This window comes from Telopea speciosissima, chromosome 9, assembly GCF_018873765.1.
Source record: "Telopea speciosissima isolate NSW1024214 ecotype Mountain lineage chromosome 9, Tspe_v1, whole genome shotgun sequence".
NCBI lineage: Eukaryota > Viridiplantae > Streptophyta > Magnoliopsida > Proteales > Proteaceae > Telopea > Telopea speciosissima.
In genome coordinates, this window is record NC_057924.1 from 63131493 (window position 1) to 63152607 (window position 21115).

At 40.9% G+C, this 21115-nt stretch overlaps 1 protein-coding gene across 1 annotated transcript in view; it reads right to left on the bottom strand.

Annotated features, from left to right (window-relative positions):
* Positions 1 to 1293: 1293 nt before the first annotated feature.
* The window catches only part of LOC122639565 (serine/threonine-protein kinase RHS3-like), a 31056-nt gene continuing 11234 nt past the window's right edge, over positions 1294 to 21115 (bottom strand). Inside the window, exon 3 of the mRNA XM_043832429.1 lies at positions 1294 to 2264. Coding sequence (XP_043688364.1) covers positions 1424 to 2264 — 841 coding nt within the window. The 3' untranslated portion in view covers positions 1294 to 1423. The remainder of the gene's footprint in view (positions 2265 to 21115) is intronic.

A 21115-nucleotide genomic window follows, 5' to 3' on the forward strand; every position in this document is an offset into this window, starting at 1 on the left:
CAATTGGTGAGCCGTGGTGTGCTTCATGCCCATGCTCACCAGGAGGTCTCGAGTTGGATATATGTCGCTGGATGTATAAAACCAAGTTCCGTGTTGATGTCGTTTGTTATTTTGTTGTTGAATGCTGGCATGCGTCTCCATTACGGGTAGAAACTCAGTAGTTTAGGGGCAATCATTTTAAAGAATAAATTGCCTTTCTGATTAATTTGTTTCAAGTCTTCACCAACCAGAGGGATTTTAATATCCAATGGACTGACTGTTCTCTCTTGGTAAATATGGAAAACTATAAATAATGTTGCTTTTAACTTTTCATCTTCTAACTTATTTTCTACAATCTCTTCCTTTCATATGTTCGTGAAGGAAAGCCACATCGACATTGTGTAAGCTCCACCCCACATACAGCTTCGAACCAACGATCTTCTTTCCTTTCTAGGGTATTTTCCTCCATCTTGTTTCTTTGCCTTCACTTCACTAATGGGGCGTGGTCCTCTGCCACTCGCAAAGGTGGATGTGGTGTTATCTTAAGGGACGGTGTTGGGAAAAATCACTGCTAGATGGAAGAGTTGCTGGGGTTTCTTGGCTCCTACTCTTGAAGCTAAAGCAATCTGTGATGCTGTTCTATTAGCCCGGAGCCCACAACTCAATTGTTTGGTGATTTTTTCAGCCTTACTGTGACCCTGGCACTTCAAAGATCTGCTTCGTCTTTGGATTGGGCCTCCAAAAGGCCATTTTGCTACTTTCTAGTTTTTTTTTTTTTCCTTTTTTGTTTCTTTTTTTCATGTATCCCAAAATATTGTTATTTCTTATCCAAAAAAAAAAAAGACATTGTTATTTGTTAGGGAGCCCATCTGTTAGCCAAAGATGCCGCCAGTTTTCTCTTCGTCTCCCTTTTGATGGCTACAACCAACTCATTTCCTTGTCCATTCTTCTTTTTCCTGCCAGGGATTCTCTAGAGCCTGCTTCGTTTAATAAAATTTCAGTTTGTGACCAAAAAAATAAAATCAATGACAGTAATAATGTTTTTTTTTTCCTGGGTGAATAACAATAATAATGTATTAATCAGGTACATACTACAGAATCTCTATTGTAAGATGTATTGTATGGAAATTATACAAAATTCGATCCTCATATAGATGTGTAAAATGATAATAGGACATCCCATCTCCAACTGCAATATTTATTGCTTTTAACCTTAAAAAAGAACCAAGATCCTCCTTTCCATCATTTCTCCCTCTCCCTCGCCTCCATCTACCGTCGCAATCCCCAATCCCCAAAAGAAAAAGAAGGGGGAAAAAAAATTCATGTGTAATGTCAATGTCAAAGAGACAACCCTCAAACACTTCACTTCCTTGAAGATGTTACAAGATCATATCCCTCCAAAGATGTGTATGATTGTCATCATCAAATAAGAACCCTGTTTATCCTAGAAATATTCAAAATCAGTGTCAGTACCATTAGAACTGTTATTATTTACATCACCACCATTTTCTGCTTTCTTCTCCAAGTGGGCTGCCTCTTTACTGGCAAACTGTCCAAAATCCACAGGCTCGGGTATGTGGGGCGGCATGCTGCTCCTCACCAAGGCCCAGTTCACTCCCTCAAAGAATGGATGTTGTTTAATCTCTGTTGCACCCCTTGTGTAAGCAATTCGCCTTTGTGGATCCTTTACCAAGAGACCACGGATAAGGTCCTGAGCGGCGAGGCTCACAGCTGGTACATCTGGGAACATCAGTGGCTGGTCCACCACATTAAAAAGCGTGGCACGATTGCCTGATCCCTTGAAAGGGGTTGTCCCATGCAACAGTTCATATAGGAAAATGCCAAATGTCCACCAATCAACTGCACTACCATGGCCTTCACCACGTATGATTTCTGGGGCTAGGTATTCATGTGTCCCAACAAAAGACATTGAGCGTGCATTTGTAGGTTCTGCCATCAGCTCTGGGAGGGATCCACCAGCGAACAGACCAAAATCTGATTTAGATTTACGATTTTTCTTAGGTAGTATTCGTGGGAAAAATGATGATGGCTGGATACACCCATGTACTGCAAATTCATCATTGAGAATAGCACTGTTGCTTACATGGCCGGATGAAGACTTTACAAGCATCGGGTTGACAGAACAGCGGAGCGAGAGGTCAAAGTCAGAGAGCATGATATGGCCCTCCTCCCTTACTAGCACATTCTCTGGCTTCAGGTCCCTGTATACTATGCCCAGCATGTGCAGATACTCAAGTGCCAGCAGTATTTCTGATGCATAAAACCTGCTGAGAAATAGTAATAAATGGCCCAGGAATAATCTAAAAATCAATAATCCATTAATAAAGACTCCATTTTAAGTACCAATTTAAAATAGGCATCCCTATCGTGAGTTATGTTGAGTTGTAGAGTTTAGGTTTGTGTCTAAGTTGAGTTCGAGTTGGTTTAGGTGTTAGTGTTAGTGTTAGTATTAGTGTTTATTTTCCTTTATTGTTTCCTTGCATTAGATTGTAATTAGGTGTTGGAGTCTTAGTAGGTTTCTCACTAAGACTCTACATTGCTGATTTTAAATAAAGGAGGAAGCCACGATAGGAGACGTACTGAATCCTATCGTGGCAGGTTGGATTCTCTTCTGTTACTCTCTCTCTTCTCTCCTATCTCTTCACAATCGCAGGTACTGGTTTCAGGTCCTGGTCTCGCTATAGAAGTCATAAATATCGTTAATAAAAATGTCTAACAAAAGGAAACCTCACACTTTCCTTAATATGGACACGACAGTGAAATTTGTTTTCATAAAAAATATGAAATGTAGGGGTCACTGCTTAAAGCAATGGTAAAAAGTTCAGACTGCCAGGGCAAATGCTTGGGTTCGAGTCTTAAGGGCGGCCACTTTGCGCAAAAATGCCTAGGTAAGGACTAGCACTGCGTAATGGCCCTTCATAATTATGAAATGTGAAAAAGTCCCTGGGCAACACATTATAATGTAAGACTAGAACCAGAATAGGTCTAATCCCAGGCAGGATCAAATAGAAAACCTCCAGAGTCTTAGGAGAATGAGGCATGAGCCGTATATCTCAAAGAGGTTGTATTTCTTTGGGTTGGTAGTAATGGAATGGTTTCATTATCTAAAATGAAGAACATTTCCCACCAAAAGATCAGTCCAATAATACCACAACAATGGGATCTCAGTTGGAAGAGAATGATGAGATCTCAAATTGATAACCACAAGTGAACAAGAAAAATAAATAATAGAATCCTTCAAATCAGTGACCTGTTGAAGCTGCAATTGAAGTTGAATAATCTCTTGAAGATTTAAGTTGAACTCCCCAATAGAAGAAACCGATGCAATGATCTTGATGTAGTAATCTTCAAGAAATCGATGTGACAATCAGTCGAAAAAAATCCCAAAAGTTTGTAGCACTCTTGAACTCGATTTGACTGAAACTAGGAGTTGGAATCAAGAACTGATGGAAGGGGATGGGGGAAGGTTGGAGTTGGCTATCTCAGCCTGGGCATCTCACCCATCCTATCTCAGGATTTTCACAAAGGCTCAAGCCAATATTCATTAATCAAATTTGTGTACAATGCTGGCCTCCCTTACAAACTTATACAAAAAAGCCGCACCCAGTGCACGAGGCTCCTGCCACTGTGGGGTTTGGGGAGGGTCATAATGTACACAGCCTTACCCCTGCTTTCGCAGGGAGGCTGTTTCCAGACCCGAACCTGTGACCACTTGGTCACAATGGAGCAACCTTACCATTGCACCAAGGCCCACCCTCATCCTTACAAACTTATATAGAAGACTCAAAAATACACTTAGACACTAAAAAGGAAAGGCCTAACCCTATCCTTAACTAATAAGGTATCCTAAATTGACTAGGAAAGTGAAATAATAAAGAAAACAGACTCAAAATAGGACTCTAACTAAACTAATAAAGTAGAGATCCCGTTTTCCTACTTTCTACCCATATTTTAGGCTCATTAAATTGGCCAATTACAAAGTAAACCCATGGGATCAACGTCCCAATACATATATGACCCAACCCAAAGTTTATTTTCAATAAAATAAACCCTTTAGGTGACTTATCTACATCACATTACATCTCATCCATCCCACCTAGGCACCCTAACACAAGCACAATTTTCTTCAAGTCAAAACATTTTTTGGGGCGAATATAACTGATTTATTTGTCGAAAAGAGGTTACAAAGATAGAATGCCTCTACAAGAGGACGAGGCAAAGAGTACAGAAGGATAATAAGAGCTCTGGTCTGCAGCCAAGAACTATTGACATTCCAAAGGACACACAGCGGAAAAAAAAAAATGAGAATGCACACCAATTAACAAAATACCTAGTCATAAACAAATACCCCTGCCACTACGAAAATATCTAAGAAATAGAAATTAAAAGAACTTCTTTGCCACTACGTTTATATTTAAGCTCCAAACTACCCCTGCCTCATCGCTTCTAATGCTTGCATAGCAAAAACAGACCGTGAGCAGGGATGGACTATCGCCATCTCCTTGAGGTTACTCGTTCCTTAATGTTTACCACCCACGTTCCCAAGTTTTATTGGGGTGATGCGGTCCTTGCTGCTGCTTTTCTTTTTAACAGGGATCCTTCCAGTGTTCTAGACTTCAAAACCCCTATAAGTCTCCTTCCGGATCCTTCCCTTGCATCTCACCTTCCTCCAAGGGTATTCAACTGTCTGCTTTGCTCACAATTCCTCTCCCTCACAATCCATATTGGATCCTCGGGTTTTTCGTTGTATCTTCCTTGGTATTCTACTTCCCAAGAAGGGTACAAGTGTTACCATCCCCCTTCCCGTCATTTATTGGTTACAATGGATGTTATATTTCACAAAGATGAGTCCTACTAAATCTTCTCTTCAGGGGGAGAGTGTCGAGTAAGAGCTTCCTTCTCCTTTGGTTATTGATACTGTTCAACTTCAAGGGGAGAAGATTGACATTGGCCATGTCACTGGGAGATCTACTCATTGACACTAAATCTTCTCTTCAGGGGGAGAGTGTCGAGTAAGAGCTTCCTTCTCCTTTGGTTATTGATACTGTTCGACTTCAAGGGGAGAAGATTGACATTGGCCATGTCACTGGCAAAGGAGATCTACTCATTGACACTGGTCATTTCACTGGTAAAGCAGATCTAGTCACTTACTACAAGCGAAAAGGAAAAGCCACCCATCTAAGATCCACCATGTCCACCTATGCTCCCGGATCCAGCTCCTTCATCCCAAAAATCAGGTAATGATATTTCTACTGATGATGTACACCCTATTTCTAATTTTGCCTCCTACAAATCATTGTCTCCTCCCTATCGTGCTTTTGTTTCCTCTTTGTCCTCTACATCTATCCCACAGGGCTGCAAAAAGCTGTGACAGATCCTAAGTAGAAAGATGCCATGGTAGAAGAAATGCAAGCCTTAAAGAAAAAGGAAACCTAGGAGCTTGTCCCTCATCCTAAAGGAAAGAGGACAGTGGGTTGTGAGTGGGTGTTTACTATAAAATAGAAGGCAGATGGAACAATTGAGCAATACAAGGCAAGATTGGTGGCCAAGGGCTTCACCCAGACCTATGGGATTGACTATCAGGACACTTTTGCCCCAATTGCCAAAATGAACTCTGTTCGGGCATTGCTATCTTGTGTTGCGAACCTTAGATGGAATCTCAAACAACTTGATGTGAAGAATGCTTTCCTAATGGGGATCTCGATGAAGTATACATGGATATTCCTCCACGATTTGAATCATCATCTACAACTGGCAAGGTATGTCGATTACAAAAATCCGTCTACAGTCTCAAGCAATCACCCCGGGCTTGGTATGGGAGGTTCCAGAAGGCTATGGAATAATTTGGGTATAAACAGAGCCATGTTGACCATACATTATTTTTCAAACAAAAGGATTAAGGTTACTGTCCTTATTGTCTATATAGACGATATTGTGATAACAAGGAGTGATGATGTTGAAATCTCCTTGCTAAGCATACAGTTGTCTACAGAGTTTGAGACCAAGGATTTAGGACCTCTCAGATATTTTCAAGGGATTGAAGTAGCTCGTTCCAATAGGGACATCTTCATTTCCCAAAGAAAGTATGTCCTAGATCTTCTAAGTGAGAAAGGGATGCTTAACTATAAACCTGCGGACTCGCCTATTGAAGGTAATCATCAATTCAGTTGCAACCGAGGTGAACCAGTGGATAAGGAGAGATATCAGCGACTAGTAAACAGATTGGTATCTCTCCCATACCCGACCAAATATTGCTTATGCAATTGGTGTTGTGAGCCGCTTATTGCATGATCCCCAGACTAATCACCTTGAGGTTGTATACCAATATTGAGGTACTTAAAATAAGCTCTAGGAAAGGGTATTTTGTTCTCCAACAATAGCTACCCAAAGTTGGAATGCTTTACCGATGCAGACTGGGCTGGCTCCATTAATGATCGGTGCTCTACCTAGTGCAAAAGCAGAGTACAGAGCATATGGCTCAAGGGGTGTGTGAGCTTGTTGGGCTTCAGATTCTTCTTAAAGACTTGAGGGTAACATCTGAGGATCCTATGAGGCTCTACTACAATAATAAGGCAGCTATCAGTATAGCCCATAACCCCGTCCAACACGAAATGAACAAGCATATTGAGATTGACAGACACTTCAGCAAAGAAAAACTTGAACAAGGCTCAATCTGCATCCCATCTGTCATTTCCGAAAACCAGTTAGCTGATGTATTCACCAAGTGATTGACTTGTAAGTCATTCCATCCTATTGTTTTCAAGTTGGGCATGAGGGATATATATGCACCAACTTGAGGAGTGTTAAAGATAAGTGTTGACTAGACACTGTCTAAGTTCAGTGTACCTATATGACTAGAAAAGAATTGTGACTCAGTCTTAGCTAGCATACCTTATTTGTACCCATCATTCCTTTATAAATAAATAAAGGCCTCTGTCACTCTGACAAGGCAGTCCATTCTCTCAACTTCTCTCTTCTCTGTTCTTCTCCACTGAATCTAATGCACTTTGAGCTTCAGAAGGATTTGGAAGGTCGGCCAGGAGCTGTTGCTGCACTTTGTGACAGATATTGGAGGAGATTTGGTCATGGACAAAAGATTTAGGAGTCAAGGATTTGACAGAGAGAAAGGGCTTTCTGCCTCTATTCTGATTTCTAACTTTTTTTGTGTCGTTGAAGAAACAAGGCATGCAACAAAAGATGGGTATTGGTGCTAGTGGAGGAGGTGGTGCTTCCAGCGGTTTTGAACCCAGAAGGCACTTGCGGTTCTGCTCAAGTCCGGCAACTTGGTTCGATTCTTTGCCACAAGATGATGTGTTCCTTCCACAAACCCAATCTCTGTCTGAGAGTGTTGAGGTGTTAGCCAGAATGGAACACAGATATATAAAATGAATATCAGATGCAATGGGCCATACTCGCTCCTTATGAAACCTTTCGGCTTAAGAATTCGTTTCGGTGTTCTTTTACCTGTAGCATCGATCAATCTTAGATCATGCACAGTTTTGCTGCAGTTTATTTGATATCGACTGCATTCTTTGGTTCAAGCTATAATGTAGTATCAAAAAGAACATACATTGTTTAATTCACAAGACATCCCACCGGCTACCTTCAGAAAATTCAATGGTGAAATTGACTCCTCAATCATTTTGTTTTAGGGCTCAACAGAAACCTCTGGTTCAACAATTGCTTAAACCTCTGCTTCCAAACACAAATTGTGATAGTGTTCGATGCTATAAGTCTACCTTATTTGGAATACTTAGCAATTCCATGGGCAGAAGAAAAAGAAGATAAGGCAGCCTCATTCTTGTTGCAGATCCATGGTTTTCCAGCCACTAGCAACAGCCTGTGGGAGGGGGGAAAGGGAGATATTGGGACTGGTTCCAAGCCTCCAAGTGAAATTCAAAAAAAGACCCCACATGAAAGGAATATAAGCGATGTGGCTAAGGGGAAATAAAAAAGAGATTACAACATTGGTTGTAACCAACTTGGTTATGAATAAATTTAACGATAAATAAATAACCAGAAAGAAAATAAATTCTCAAATCCAAAACTGGAAGCACTATATAAACATAAGTGAGTGATGTAGATCTGAAGACTTATGTTCAACAGAAGAAGAAGTCCAAGCAGTCCAAGTAGTTGTTAGAGTTGTTAGTAGTTAGTAGATTTTTATCTTAGTTTTACTTTAATGTTTATGTGTTTTTCTATTGAACTGGTTTGAACCAGTGGTTCAATTTAAATGGAATTAGTAGTGTAACTGAGTATAACTGAAGAAAACCAAAACCGCGAAGATGAGAAGAAGAGAGGAAGAGAAGAAGAGAGGAAGAGGAGAGAAATTTCGAATATAACAGTCTCCCTCAAACTGCTTGTATTTCTAATCTCAAATTACAATAGAGAGGGGAACTCCTAATCATGTTAGGAATTCCTAATCATCATAGGATTCCAAGTTACAATAGAAAAAGAACAATGAAATAAAACTAGAACTAGGATTAACAACTCAAACTAAAACTAAGACTAACAACTCAAAGTAGAACTAGGACTGACTCATACTCAAAATAGGAGTCACAGGAGGAGAGGAATCTCGAGAATCGAGATATCCTCTTCTCCCCCTGGACCCGATATACTTTAAGACTCCCCTTCAAGCTGGAGCGTATAAATCACCTAGACCCAGCTTGGAACAATTTCGACGAAAAGCAGGTCCAAACAATGCCTTTGTAAACATATCACCAAGTTGATTAGTAGTAGAGACAAATGGAATAACAACCAACTTCTTCATAACAGCATCCCGAAGAAAGAGACAATCAACCTCAATGTGCTTTGTCCTCTCATGGAAAACAGGGTTTCTTGCAATATAGATAGCGGCTTGATTATCACAAAACATTTGCATAGGTTGGTTGATGGGAAACCCTAATTCTTGGAGTAAGGATTTTACCCACATCAACTCAGTTGTAGTATGTGTCATCGCTTGATATTCGGCTTCAACACTAGATCAAGCAACAGTGGTTTGTTTCTTACTTTTCCAGGTGACCAAGTTTTCACCCACAAAGGTACAATAACCAAAAGTAGAATGTCTATCACCATCAGCACCAGCCCAATCAGCACCAGAGAACCCAACCAAATTATCATCCCGATTAGGTCAATAAGTAAGACCTTTATTAGGAGCACTCTTCAGATAGCGCAACACCCGGCAAGCAGTATCCCAATGAATATTATTTGGACACTACATAAATTGACTAATAACCCCAACAAGAAAGGATATATCCGAGCGAGTGACTCTAAGATAAATAAGTTTGCCAACTAATCTTCTATATCAATGAACATCTGAAAAATCCTCACCCTCAACGGACCTAAGTTTTTTATGGGGATCCATGGGAGTATCTACTAGTTTGGAACCAAGCATTCCAGTCTCAGTAGAACTCAAAAGGTTAAGAACATATTTCCTTTGAGATAAGCTAATACCTTTCTTGCTTCACAAAACCTCAATACCAAGAAAATACTTCAGAACACCCAAGTCCTTCATCTGAAAATGTTGATGAAGATATGCTTTAACTTGGGTATTACCAGATATAATAATGTCATCCACAATTCCACATAGACTACCATCACCACCACTTTTGAACTCTGACAGTGAACAAAAACAGAATGGTCCGTGTTGAGATATGTAAACCCGATAAGGGTATTTTGGGTTTTTTCTATGTTTTATTTCCTTTATTTCCCTCACTAGCTATCATAGTCGGCTATGGAGGGTTATATTTGCAATTCTGCCCTATTAATGAAATCTGTAAGTAAAGGGGCTGAGTGAAGACATAATTCACTCAAGCAATTCAGCTCTCAATCATTCTTTCTCATCTTCTAACATGGTATCAGAGCAAAATTTGATCTAGGGTTAGAACCAGCCTTTAACCCCATCGTTTCTCTCTCTCTCTCTCTCTCTAACAGCCCTCTCTTCACCTTCGATCTTCTTTACCTTCCCCAGCTTCTTCTTCTTCTTCTCCCTTTCTTCTTGGTCTGAAATCTGCACTAAGGGCAGCACATATGAGGTGATTGATTGATCTTGTGCTGTCCTCTAACTACCTCAATCAGATTATGTTTTAGAAGATTGTTCTTGGATTGATAGCTGCTGCCACTTTCTGCGATTTTGGGGTCTTTATCTCTTGAAGATTGAATCTGCCCAAATATTGGAGATCGAGTCTTCCATCCTTAAAGATCCACATCTGCACACATCAGCACCCTTCAACAGAAGCCTCAGTCCTTCAACCAAAAAGTCGATCTCAACTATCAGGTTTTTCAAAACCCTGACACTCAAATCGATTTGGGGTTCTCCTTATCTGTTGCAACTGATTTTTTTAGGGAAGCTTCCCTCATTATATAGAAGTACTCGATCCAAATTTGAGTCTCTTCCTTCAAGTATTGGTCAAGATATCACCATTTCTCCTCTCAGCTATCGATTTCAGCATACAAGGGTGCTCAACAGGTGTTTGATGATTTGCCTCTTATAGTTCTCCTCAGATTGGTGTGAAATTTTGAGGGCTTCTTTCATCATCATTGAAGAGTACTCGATCAATTTTTCAGCCTATTTTATTGGAGATTTCTTGGGGATATTGTTGTTTCCATTTTCAGCAATTACTTTCTTGTGTTGCTGCCGTTTGTTGGAGCATTTCTTTGTATCATCATGACAGGTTCAGACTCCTCTCCTGCAACTTATGGGCTTGATGGACAGTCCCGGACAGAGTTGCTTCCTCTTGCTGCTCCTATCAAGCTCGATGGGACAAATAACCTCAAGTGGTCTCGGACTACTTACTTGACCATTGCTGGTTGTGGTCTTACTGGCCATATTCTTGGGACTAACACTATGTCGGATGAACAAGGTTCTCCGCAAGAGAAGTGGATGTCACATGATGCCATGGTGATGTCTTACTTGCTCTACTCTATGCAACCAGATCTGTCTGACAATTTCATGCTTCTGGAGACAGCCCATCAAATCTGGAGTGCCACCAAGGAGACTTATGGACGTGTTGGGAATGCTGCTTAGGTGTATGAGATTCGCAAGAAGTCCCATGACCTCACTCAGAAGGAATTGTCTGTCTCTGCATACTATACTGCCCTCAAAAGCTTGTAGTAGCAATTGGATCATTACTCCAACTATCAGCCTCTACACCTACTGATATTGCTGCCTACCATAAACACGTTGACAGTATTCGTGTGTACGACTTCTTGGCAGGTCTGAATGTGGAGTATGACCCTATTAGAATGCAAGTGCTGAACCAGTCTCCCTTTCCTACACTAGAGCAGTCCTTTGCCATGGTTTATATAGAAGAGACTCGTCGAGCTGCAATGTTACATGCTCCTAGTTGCTAGGTCTGCCCTACAGACTACTTCTAGCCCCACTCCCATTACCATTATTGATTATGGTAATGCTGCCTCCAAAGAGCCTGTCAAATGTGAACACCGTAACAAGCTTTATCACACCAAGGCTCAGTGTTGGAAGTTACATGGGAAGCCTGCTGATTTTGAGGCGAAACGAGGTCGGGGAAGCTCAAACCGAAGGCACATCTGACTGAAGCTGCTGCTCCTACTGCTATAGTCCCCTCTACTGACACTTGTTTTTCTCCGGATGAGCTACTAGCCCTCCGTCGCATGATCCAGACACCTTCCGCTGCACCTTCAACAGTGTCTGCATCTGCTGCCTCTTCTAGTTCTTACTTTGCTTCAGGTATTCCGATCGGTAGTCATTGTGCATTGGCTGTCTCCAGTCCTTCGATAATAGACTCCGGTGCCACTAACCACATGACTGGTTCCTCCCATGTATTTCATCATTATTCTCCTTGTTCTAGAAAAGATACTATTTGAGCGGCTAATGGTTCCCTTTCTCCCATATATGGAAAGGATTCCATTCATTGCTCTCCTACCCTTACACTAAATTTTGTTTTGCATGTTCCTTCATTTCCTACTAATCTTCTTTCCATTAGTAGTCGAACCAGAGATTTGAACTGCAAAATAACTTTCTTTCCCCCTCATTGTGTCAGATAAGATCTGGTGAAGGGGCACACGATTGAGGATGGTAAGGTACATGGTGGTCTCTACATACTCGACACGGGTCAGACTTGTTCACCATCAACTTCATCCTCAGCTCATCAGTTACATTCAGTCACCTCTCCAGATCTCCATCTATGGCATTGTAGGCTTGGTCAACCTCCACTTCGAACTTTAGCTTTTTCGTTTCCTCATCTTGTCAAGGATTGTAAACTGGATGAGTCATTATGTGAGGCCTGTGTTTTGGCCAAGCAGGCTCGTTCAACCTATTCTCCATTAAATAAAAAAAGTATTTCTCCATTTGCTTTAGTTCATACTGATGTGTGGGGCCCTGCCCATTGTGTCTCCATTTGGCCATCGTTGGTTTGTTTCCTTTATTGATTGCTTTACTCGGACCACTTGGGTTTACATGATGCAAAACAAAAGTGAAGTCTTTCGCTGTTTTCAGCTCATCGCATGATTCAAACCCAGTTTGGTGCCACATTAAAATTATGAGGAGTGATAATGGCAGAGAATACATGGAGGGACAATTCCAAACGTATTTGGCTGAAAATGGAGTCATCCATCAGACCAGTTGTGTTGACACTCTTGCCCAAAATGGCGTGGCTGAGAGAAAAAACAGACACCTTCTTGAAGTAGCTCAGGCCATTATGTTTGCTCGTCTTGTTTCTCCCCAATATTGGAGCGATGCCATTCTCATTGCTGCCTACCTCATCAATAGAATGCCTACTCGTGTCCTTGATGGTCATGTACCTATTAAGCTTCTCCAAGGTTCTTCCTCTTTTGTGGTGCCTCCCAAAATTTTTGGTTGTGTCTGTTATGCTCGCAACCACCATCCTCATGTCAAGCTGGATCTTAAGAGCATTCGGTGTATTAGTTTGGGTTACTCCCCCACCCAGAAAGGATACAAGTGTTATCACCCACCTACTCGGCATACCTTTGTTACTATGGATATAGTCTTCCATGAATCCCTAGTATATTATTCTCAGCTACCACTTCAGGGGGAGCATGATCCAGGTTTTGAAGACGTGTCTGCTATTCTTCCGGCTCCTATTCAGGGGGAGCCTTCCTCTCCAAAGCTTCCACCTTCTGCTCCTATTCAGGGAGAGCGTAGACCTGTGAGTCAGATTCCTGTTGACAAAATCTATACCCGGAAGCACAAAGAGCAAGTGGAGACCACCACTATCGTACCTCTTCTCCAATCGTCAGATCCTGATCCAGACATAGTCCGAAATCTCGCGAGATCTCGCCGAGATTCTCAGTTTTTTCATTTTCTGAGTCGAGATGGCCTACAAAACCCAAAAGTTCACTTTCTCGCCGAGATCTCGGCTATATCTCGTCTCGATTCACTCTCAATTTTATGATAAAACCAGGAACGAAAACTTCAAAATCTCGGCGAGATCTCGGGTCGAGTTTATGGTTTTGAGTATGGGCTTGGGTCAATTGACCCATTTAACTTAAAATAAGCTATCTAAACACCCCATCTCGACAGAACTCGACGAGATTCTGTCAAGAGGGGGTGTTTACTTTCTATTTTGTTCTCTCTTCTCTCTAACTCTCTTCTTCTCTTAAAGTCTCAATTCTTCTCTTCCCTTCTTCATTTTTTGCTTGGATTCAAAGCTTTGGAAGCTGATTTTGGTGCCAAACTGAAGATTGAAGCTCACTTTTGCAAGATTGATCCAGTTTTTGAAGGATTTTTTAAAGGTAACCCATTTTCCTTAAATCTATTTTTTTGAAAAAAAATTGATGAAATCTTGGTAGATGGGTGTGATTTTGAGTTATGTTACACAACTTTGGCCGATCTATCACTTGATGGAGGCCGAATTTTTTTTTGGGTTATTAAATTTTTTATTATAATTTCTGAAAAACAAAATGAATTTTTTCAAAAAAAAAAATAAAAAAATAGGATAAATACTTATTGTTTGGATGTGATCTTGATGTATGTTAGACAAGTTTGCATGCTCTACAGCCTCATGGAGTCAAATTTTTTTTTCACCCATTAAAAAAAATATTTTATTTTTCAGATTTAATAATAATATTATTAAAATAGTTAAAAAATATATAAAATTAAGGAAAAATACCTGTTTTTGTTGGAAAATTATGCACAACATTTGTACATAATGTCCAACTTCAAATGATGACAAATACATCATTATGTTGTAATATTTTATATTTGAAGGTATAATTATTTATAATAAAAATTATAAAAATTATTTTTAATTAATAAATAAATACTAGGGTTAGGGAATAAATAAGAGATAGGTATTTGATTGTTCTAGTAGCTTCATATTATGTTTAATAGTTATGAATACAATACTTTAAGTGTTTAATATCTTACTTTAAGTCTGTAATAGTTACTAATACATGTTTTTTTATGTAACAGTATAAAAAATAAGATATTTCTTACACAATGGGGGATATAGCATGGCAACATGGAGTCCCGATGTCTGAGGACAAAAAGAAGTCAAAGTGTAACTATTGTGGAAAGATTCTAAATTCTGGAGGAGCAACTAGGTTAAAGGAACATTTGTCTGGTCTGGGCAAGGATGTTGCCAAATGCCGAAATGTTCCGAGCCAAGTGAAACTGGCAATGGCACAAAACTTGAGAGGAGTACAAACAAAGAAAGCTGAGAGGAAAAGACAACAAATAGCTTTCGATGCGGCAATTCTAGAGAGGCCTGGTGCAGACATCCTTGGAGGAGTAGGAGATGATACTGAATATAGGCCTACACCTGGTGAGTTCGAATCAGAGGCTGAATATAGGATTTATCAGCAGACTTTGGCAGAGAGTAGGCAAAGTTTTCATTTTGAGAATATAAGAGCATATGAGCAAGCAAGAGGAGTTGGTGGACATGGCTCAGCTGCACCAGTGCAACAAGATGAGAGGAGGAGAAGCACTGACACAAGAGATATCCCACGGCCCCAAGCCCGACCCCGAGCACGTTCCCCAGATACCATTTTTTAGCAGGATCCATCTACCTTTAGGCAACAAGATGCCTTCCAGCCAACCACCCCGCAAGTGTTTGGTGGTAAACAAGAGGAAGCACGGAAAGCCTTCAGCAAGTTCATGCTATACAATGGCATTCCAGCTAATGTAGCACAAGGAACATATTATAATGCATTCCTTGACGCTGCAGAGAGGGCTAGCCCAGGATGGAAGAGGCCTACACCATATGAGTTGTATAATGTATATTTGCCTAAAGAGGTAGAGGAGTTGAAAGACTACATAGAGGGTCTGAAGCCAAGGTGGGACACATATAGGGTTACTCTTATGGCTGATGGTTGGACTGGACCTACTAGACAATCCATTATAAATTTCATGGTGAGTTGTAATAGGAAGACTGTCTTCTTGAAGTCTGTTAATGCATCAAAGCATGTCAAGGATGCATTATACTTGTATAAGCTATTGAAGCAAGTGGTGGAGGAAGATATAGGAGCAAAGAACGTTATCCAAATTGTGACAGATAATGGTTCTAATTTTAAGAAGGCTGGAGCGAAATTGATGAACAAGAAGAGTAAGAGGATCCGCCTCTTTTGGACTCCATGTGCAGCCCATTCTATTGATTTAATGCTGAAGGACATGGGGAAAAAAGATTTGGTGGCTGGTGTGGTCAATAAGGCAAGGCAAGTGACCACCTTTGTGTATAACCATGGTTATGCTTTAGCCATGATGAGGGAAAAATGCAAGGGGGATTTAGTGAGGCCTGGTGTCACTCGATTTGCCACCAATTACATTGCATTGAAGAGCATTCAGTCGAAGGTGGAAGGTCTGAGGTCAATGTTTGCAAGTGAGCAATGGTTTAGTTAGCCAGGTTCTAGGACAGAAGAAAGGAAGGCAGCACAAGAGACCATTACAAGTGATCAATTTTGGAAGGACTTATATAAAGTTGTTGTCATATTAGAGCCAGTGGTGGCAGTACTAAGGATGGTTGACACAGAGAAGAGGCCTACCTTGCCCCACATATATGCTGCCCTGCAGAAGATGAAATGGTCCGAGCTGCAATACCCCGAAGTGCTCGCTCATACATTAACATCATTGATGAGTGATGGGAGAAGCACTTGAGTCATCCCTTGCATAAAGCTGGTGAGTTCAACACTTCAACATACTTTACACTTTATATGAGTTTTTACATTTACATATTCAAAACTCGAAAGTATTAAGTCACTAACAACTTATATTTGTGGTTTCCCCTTTACTAGCATATTATTTGAATCCAAGGTACCAGTACTTGCATAATCTTGGGCTGGACACGGATTTGTTACTTGCAGTTGAAGCTGTTATTGAGACGTTGGAGGTCAATCCCAAGACACAATCTGACTGCATGATGAGGTGAGACTATGGGACTTTGGTACATTGGTAGTCAGTAAAGGAATGTAATTACTAAATAGCAAATACTAATGCCTCTAACACTGTTTGAAATTTAAAATGAAAATAGATCAAATTCTTCAGAGGCCTCAGCAAGTTTCAGTCGAAAAGCTGCAGTGGAGGGTAGACAAAAGTCAGACCCTAGTAGGTGGGCAATGTGGCATGACTTTACATTTATGAATTGTAATTTTATCCCTTTACAATGCACATATTCTTAATATTCTATGTTTATAATGCAGCTGACTGGTGGGTGCTTTATGGTACAAGTTCACCCAACTTGAGGAAGATAGCAATCAAAGTGCTCTCACAAACTTGTTCATCCTTTGGGTGCGAGCGCAATTGGAGTACATTCGCATTGATACACTCAAAGAGGCGGAACAAATTAGATAGTCAACGACTGGAGCAGCTGGTGTATGTGCATTATAATATGAGACTAAGGATGAGGCACATACGTGAAGAATTTGAGAACAATGACAAAGATCCCATCGAGCTAGCCAACATATTCCAGGAGGACTCTGATGATGATGAGGATCCCCTATTCCAGTGGGTGAGGGATCGTGGTGCACCAGAGATGGATGAGCCTGGAGGTAGGCCCAACTCCACCATTGCGTCCGTAACCGGTACAGATGTTGACGACTATATGTCGCAAGAGGGGCGTGCACATTCTCAGTCACCGAGACCTTTTGAGCCTGCAACAAGAACTGCTCCTGATGATGATGATGATGATGATGATGATGATGGTGGTGATGGTGATGGTGATGGTGATGACCCTGCTGGTGATGATGACCCTCCTGGTGGTGATGCTGGTGGTAGTGGTGGTGGTGGTGGTGATAGTGGCATGCAGAGTGGTGATTATTATGATGATCGTCATGAGGGGATGCGCAAGCAATACCAGAGAAGGATTGGTCGCAAGATCAAGACCATGGTGACCACAAAAAAACGTACAAGAGAAGGATTGGTTGCAAACACAACCAACCTCAGTATGATGACACGAGTATGAACACCATGCTAGCAAGTTTTGGAAACATGAGTATGGATACTGGTAGTCAGCATCAGCCGTGGCAATCATCTCAACCTCATTATGACTATGCTTATGGCCAGCAGAGCACCGGTTCTGAATATAGTTCCTATGGTCAGTTTGGCCAGTCAACACATGCGTATGACTATTAAAGCAGTGAGTCTGGCATTGGGTCCAGCATTGGGTCCACATTCCTCAATATGACAGTAGCATAAGCAGTGGATCTCATCCTTCATGGCAACGGTCTAACGCCACTGTGGAACAGCTATACCCTAGGATAGGGGTCTTGGCATATGTGGATGAGAACTCTTATATGAATGCTATGGAGGACTATATGCAACAGTGGAGCAACAATATGTCATGGCAAGACTATGTGGGACAAATGGGGAATGAATATGTCATTCAATCTAATTTTATGTGATGATAGTTGTAACTTGTAAGATTGTTATTTGTTAAGCTTGAGCAATTTGATGTATCACTTATTCACTTTAACATTTTTAATGCTTATTAAGTTGTTTTCCTATTAATTGAATGTTTTGTTTGAGTCCTATATACATAAATTATGTCATTAATGTATATAGTATGCTATTTTAATATGTCGTCGCCTACCAACTAAGGGTCCGATGTAAAAGTCCTATTTGGACTTTGTTTTTGCAAAATCTAATAATGCCATTGTGTTTAAATGGCCTAAAATAGGCTGTATACCGATTTTCAGACCCAAAAGAGGTCTTAAACCCACCGAGATGGGCTTCCAAGTTGGAAAAAAAAAATGCACAAACTCGCCGAGATCTCGGCCGAACTCGATTTTTTGCTGGGCTGAGATGGCTCCAAGACCCAAGTTTTCGAACCTTGGATCCAGATCCAGACTCTGCTTCATTATTTGGTAAGGATCCTTCTCTTTATTTACCTATTGTTGCTCGTAAAGGCATTAAGTCTTGCACCCAACATCCCATCTCCAATTTTGTTTCCTATGATATTTTGTCTCCTTCCTATCGTCCATTTGTGTCCTCTCTTTCCTCTACTTCTATTCCTCGGAAATGGCAGGAGGTGATTGCAGATCTAAAGTGGAAAGCAGCCATAATGGAAGAGATGAGTGCATTATCCAAAAATAAGACTTGGGAGCTAGTGGTTCTTCCTCTAGGCAAGAAACCAGTTGGCTATAAGTGGGTATTTGTTATCAAGCAGAAGGTGGATGGATCAGTAGACAAATACAAGGCCAGACTTGTGGCAAAGGGCTTTACCCATACTTATGGGATTGACTATCAGGAGACATTTGCCCCAGTTGCAAAGTTAAATATCGGTCCTATTGTCATATGTCGTCAATCTAGGCTAGGAATTGCAACAGTTGGATGTAAAAAATGCGTTCCTTCATGGAGAACTAGAAGAGGATGTATATATGGAGGTCCCTCGAGGTCTTTCTTGTGAGAAGACTTATGGGAAGGTTTGTAGGCTGAACAAGGCATTATATGGGCTGAAGCAATCTCCTCGGGCTTGGTTTGGCAGGTTTCATAAGGCAATGATCTATATAGGATACAAACAAAGCAATGTTGATCACACCTTGTTCATCAAGCGAAATGGAGATAAAGTTATTCTTCTTATAGTCTATGTTGTTGGCATAGTTATGACTGATAATGATGCAAATGAAGTCTCTCACCTGAAGAATTTCTTGGGATGAGAATTTGAGATAAAAGACCTAGGACCACTAGAGTACTTTCTTGGGATTGGAGTTGCCCATTCTCCAGAAGGCATTTTTCTCTCCCAAAGGAAGTATGTTCTAGACCTACTCACAGAAACGGGTTTGTTAGGGTCTCATCCATGTGACACTCCCTTGGAAGCTACTACTCGTTTACAAGACAAAGATGGTGATCCAGTTGATAAGGGTTGATATCAACAACTAGTGGGAAAAGTAATTTATCTCTCCCATACCAAACCGGACATTGCATTTGCAGTAAGCTTGGTCAACCAATTCATGCATGATCCCTACTTTACTCATATGGCGATTGTTCTTCGTATTCTCTATTACTTGAAGTCAACTCCAGGAAAAGGGATTCTTCTCTCTCCTCATGATCATCTTCACATTGAGGCTTACACAGATGCTGATTGGGGTGGGAATCCAGAATGGAAATCCACTTCAGGTTATTGTACTTTTGTAGGAGGCAACCTTTTCACCTGGCGAAGTAAAAAGCAAAATGTGGTGGCAAGATCCAGTGCTGAAGGTGAGTTTCATGCCATGGCCCAGGGCATATGTGAACTTTTGTGGCTTCAGAGTCTGCTCCAAGCTATTAGTGGTTCGGTTCATCTTCCAATGATGTTGTTGATGCAGGATAATCTTGGACCGGGCCGACCCAACTGGTGTACTACCTTGAACCGACCCAAACCCAGTTGAACAGGGTCCAGTTTGAGTGTTTGGATTTAGTAGGATTTTAGAAGGTTTATTTTATTTTGGAAAGTATTATGTAATCTTTTAATTTAAGGTAATTATTAGACATGTAGGGAAATTTCTAATTTGAGTTTTATTGGGTTTCTATTTTAGTTAGCCTGCCTTTAAGAAGTAATTAGGAGTCTTTATTTTTTTGGGTTTTATAAATAGATGTGTAACCAACGTATTGGAGAATATGCAAAAATGAATTGAAAAAAAAAAGAGTTTGTGCGTGTGCACACACACACACCCTTTCTTCTTCTTCTCACGGCTTCTTCTTTCCTCCCCCCCCCCCTTTGATTTCTTCTTAGATTTCCCATATCTATTCTGTCCCCCATTATCTGGTATCAGAGCCCAAACCTGGGTGAATCTCTCTCTCTCTCTCTGATTCTTCATCCTCTCAGTCTCTCTTCCCTGCTATTTCCTCAGTCTCACTTTTCCCCATTCTATTCTTCGTCCTTCTCTTTCCTCTTCACTGCAGTTGTGACCGAACCTCTACAACAACCATACCATCAAGCCCAACCCCACCGCCCATTGAAACCCAGCCTTTTCTTTCAGTTCCCCTTAGCAGAACCACCCTATAATTCCACCAATTGATAAAAAAAAATATCTCTGTTGCAAAACAGAGATCTCGATTCAAAACCCTACCATACCCTATCCCTTTGCTCCACCACACTGTGAAACCCTGAATCCCATTGTTTCTTTTCCCCTTTCTGCAAACCATTCGAACCACCCCTTCTTCTCGTTTTTTCCCAACACCAACTCCACCGCCTTCTTTCTCTCTCTTAAGTTTCCATCGGCAAAGGAAAAAAAAAAAAAAAAAAAAAGGAGAAGAGTTTCAGAGAAGAGAGAAAGTGAGAGGCAGAGAACTCCAGCCGTTGGTTGTCCGTTGGAAGAAGACAGCCTCAACACGTCTTCCTTTGTTTTGGTAGAACCTCATCATGTCTTCCACCCTTCCTCTGTTGCACAGCTCACAGCAGCTTCTTTCGATGTTCAGTTACAACCTAGTAGAAGACGGTAACTCCCACCCCACAATCCTTCTTTTGTTCCCTTTCCAAATTTTTCCCTCTCCAGTCCCCACCCATCATTACACCACATTTTTTTTTTCTTCTCTTTAGTTTGCAGTCCAATAAATTACAAATTTGCCATTGTTATCATAAATCCACTACATCCTGGAGGTTGATCGTGAGGAGTGTTGAATCATCACCCCATCAAAGCCGATGTTTATGGATGCCAATCGAGTGAAGCTGATTTTTTTGTTTTATAAAACTCATGGTTCAGTTTT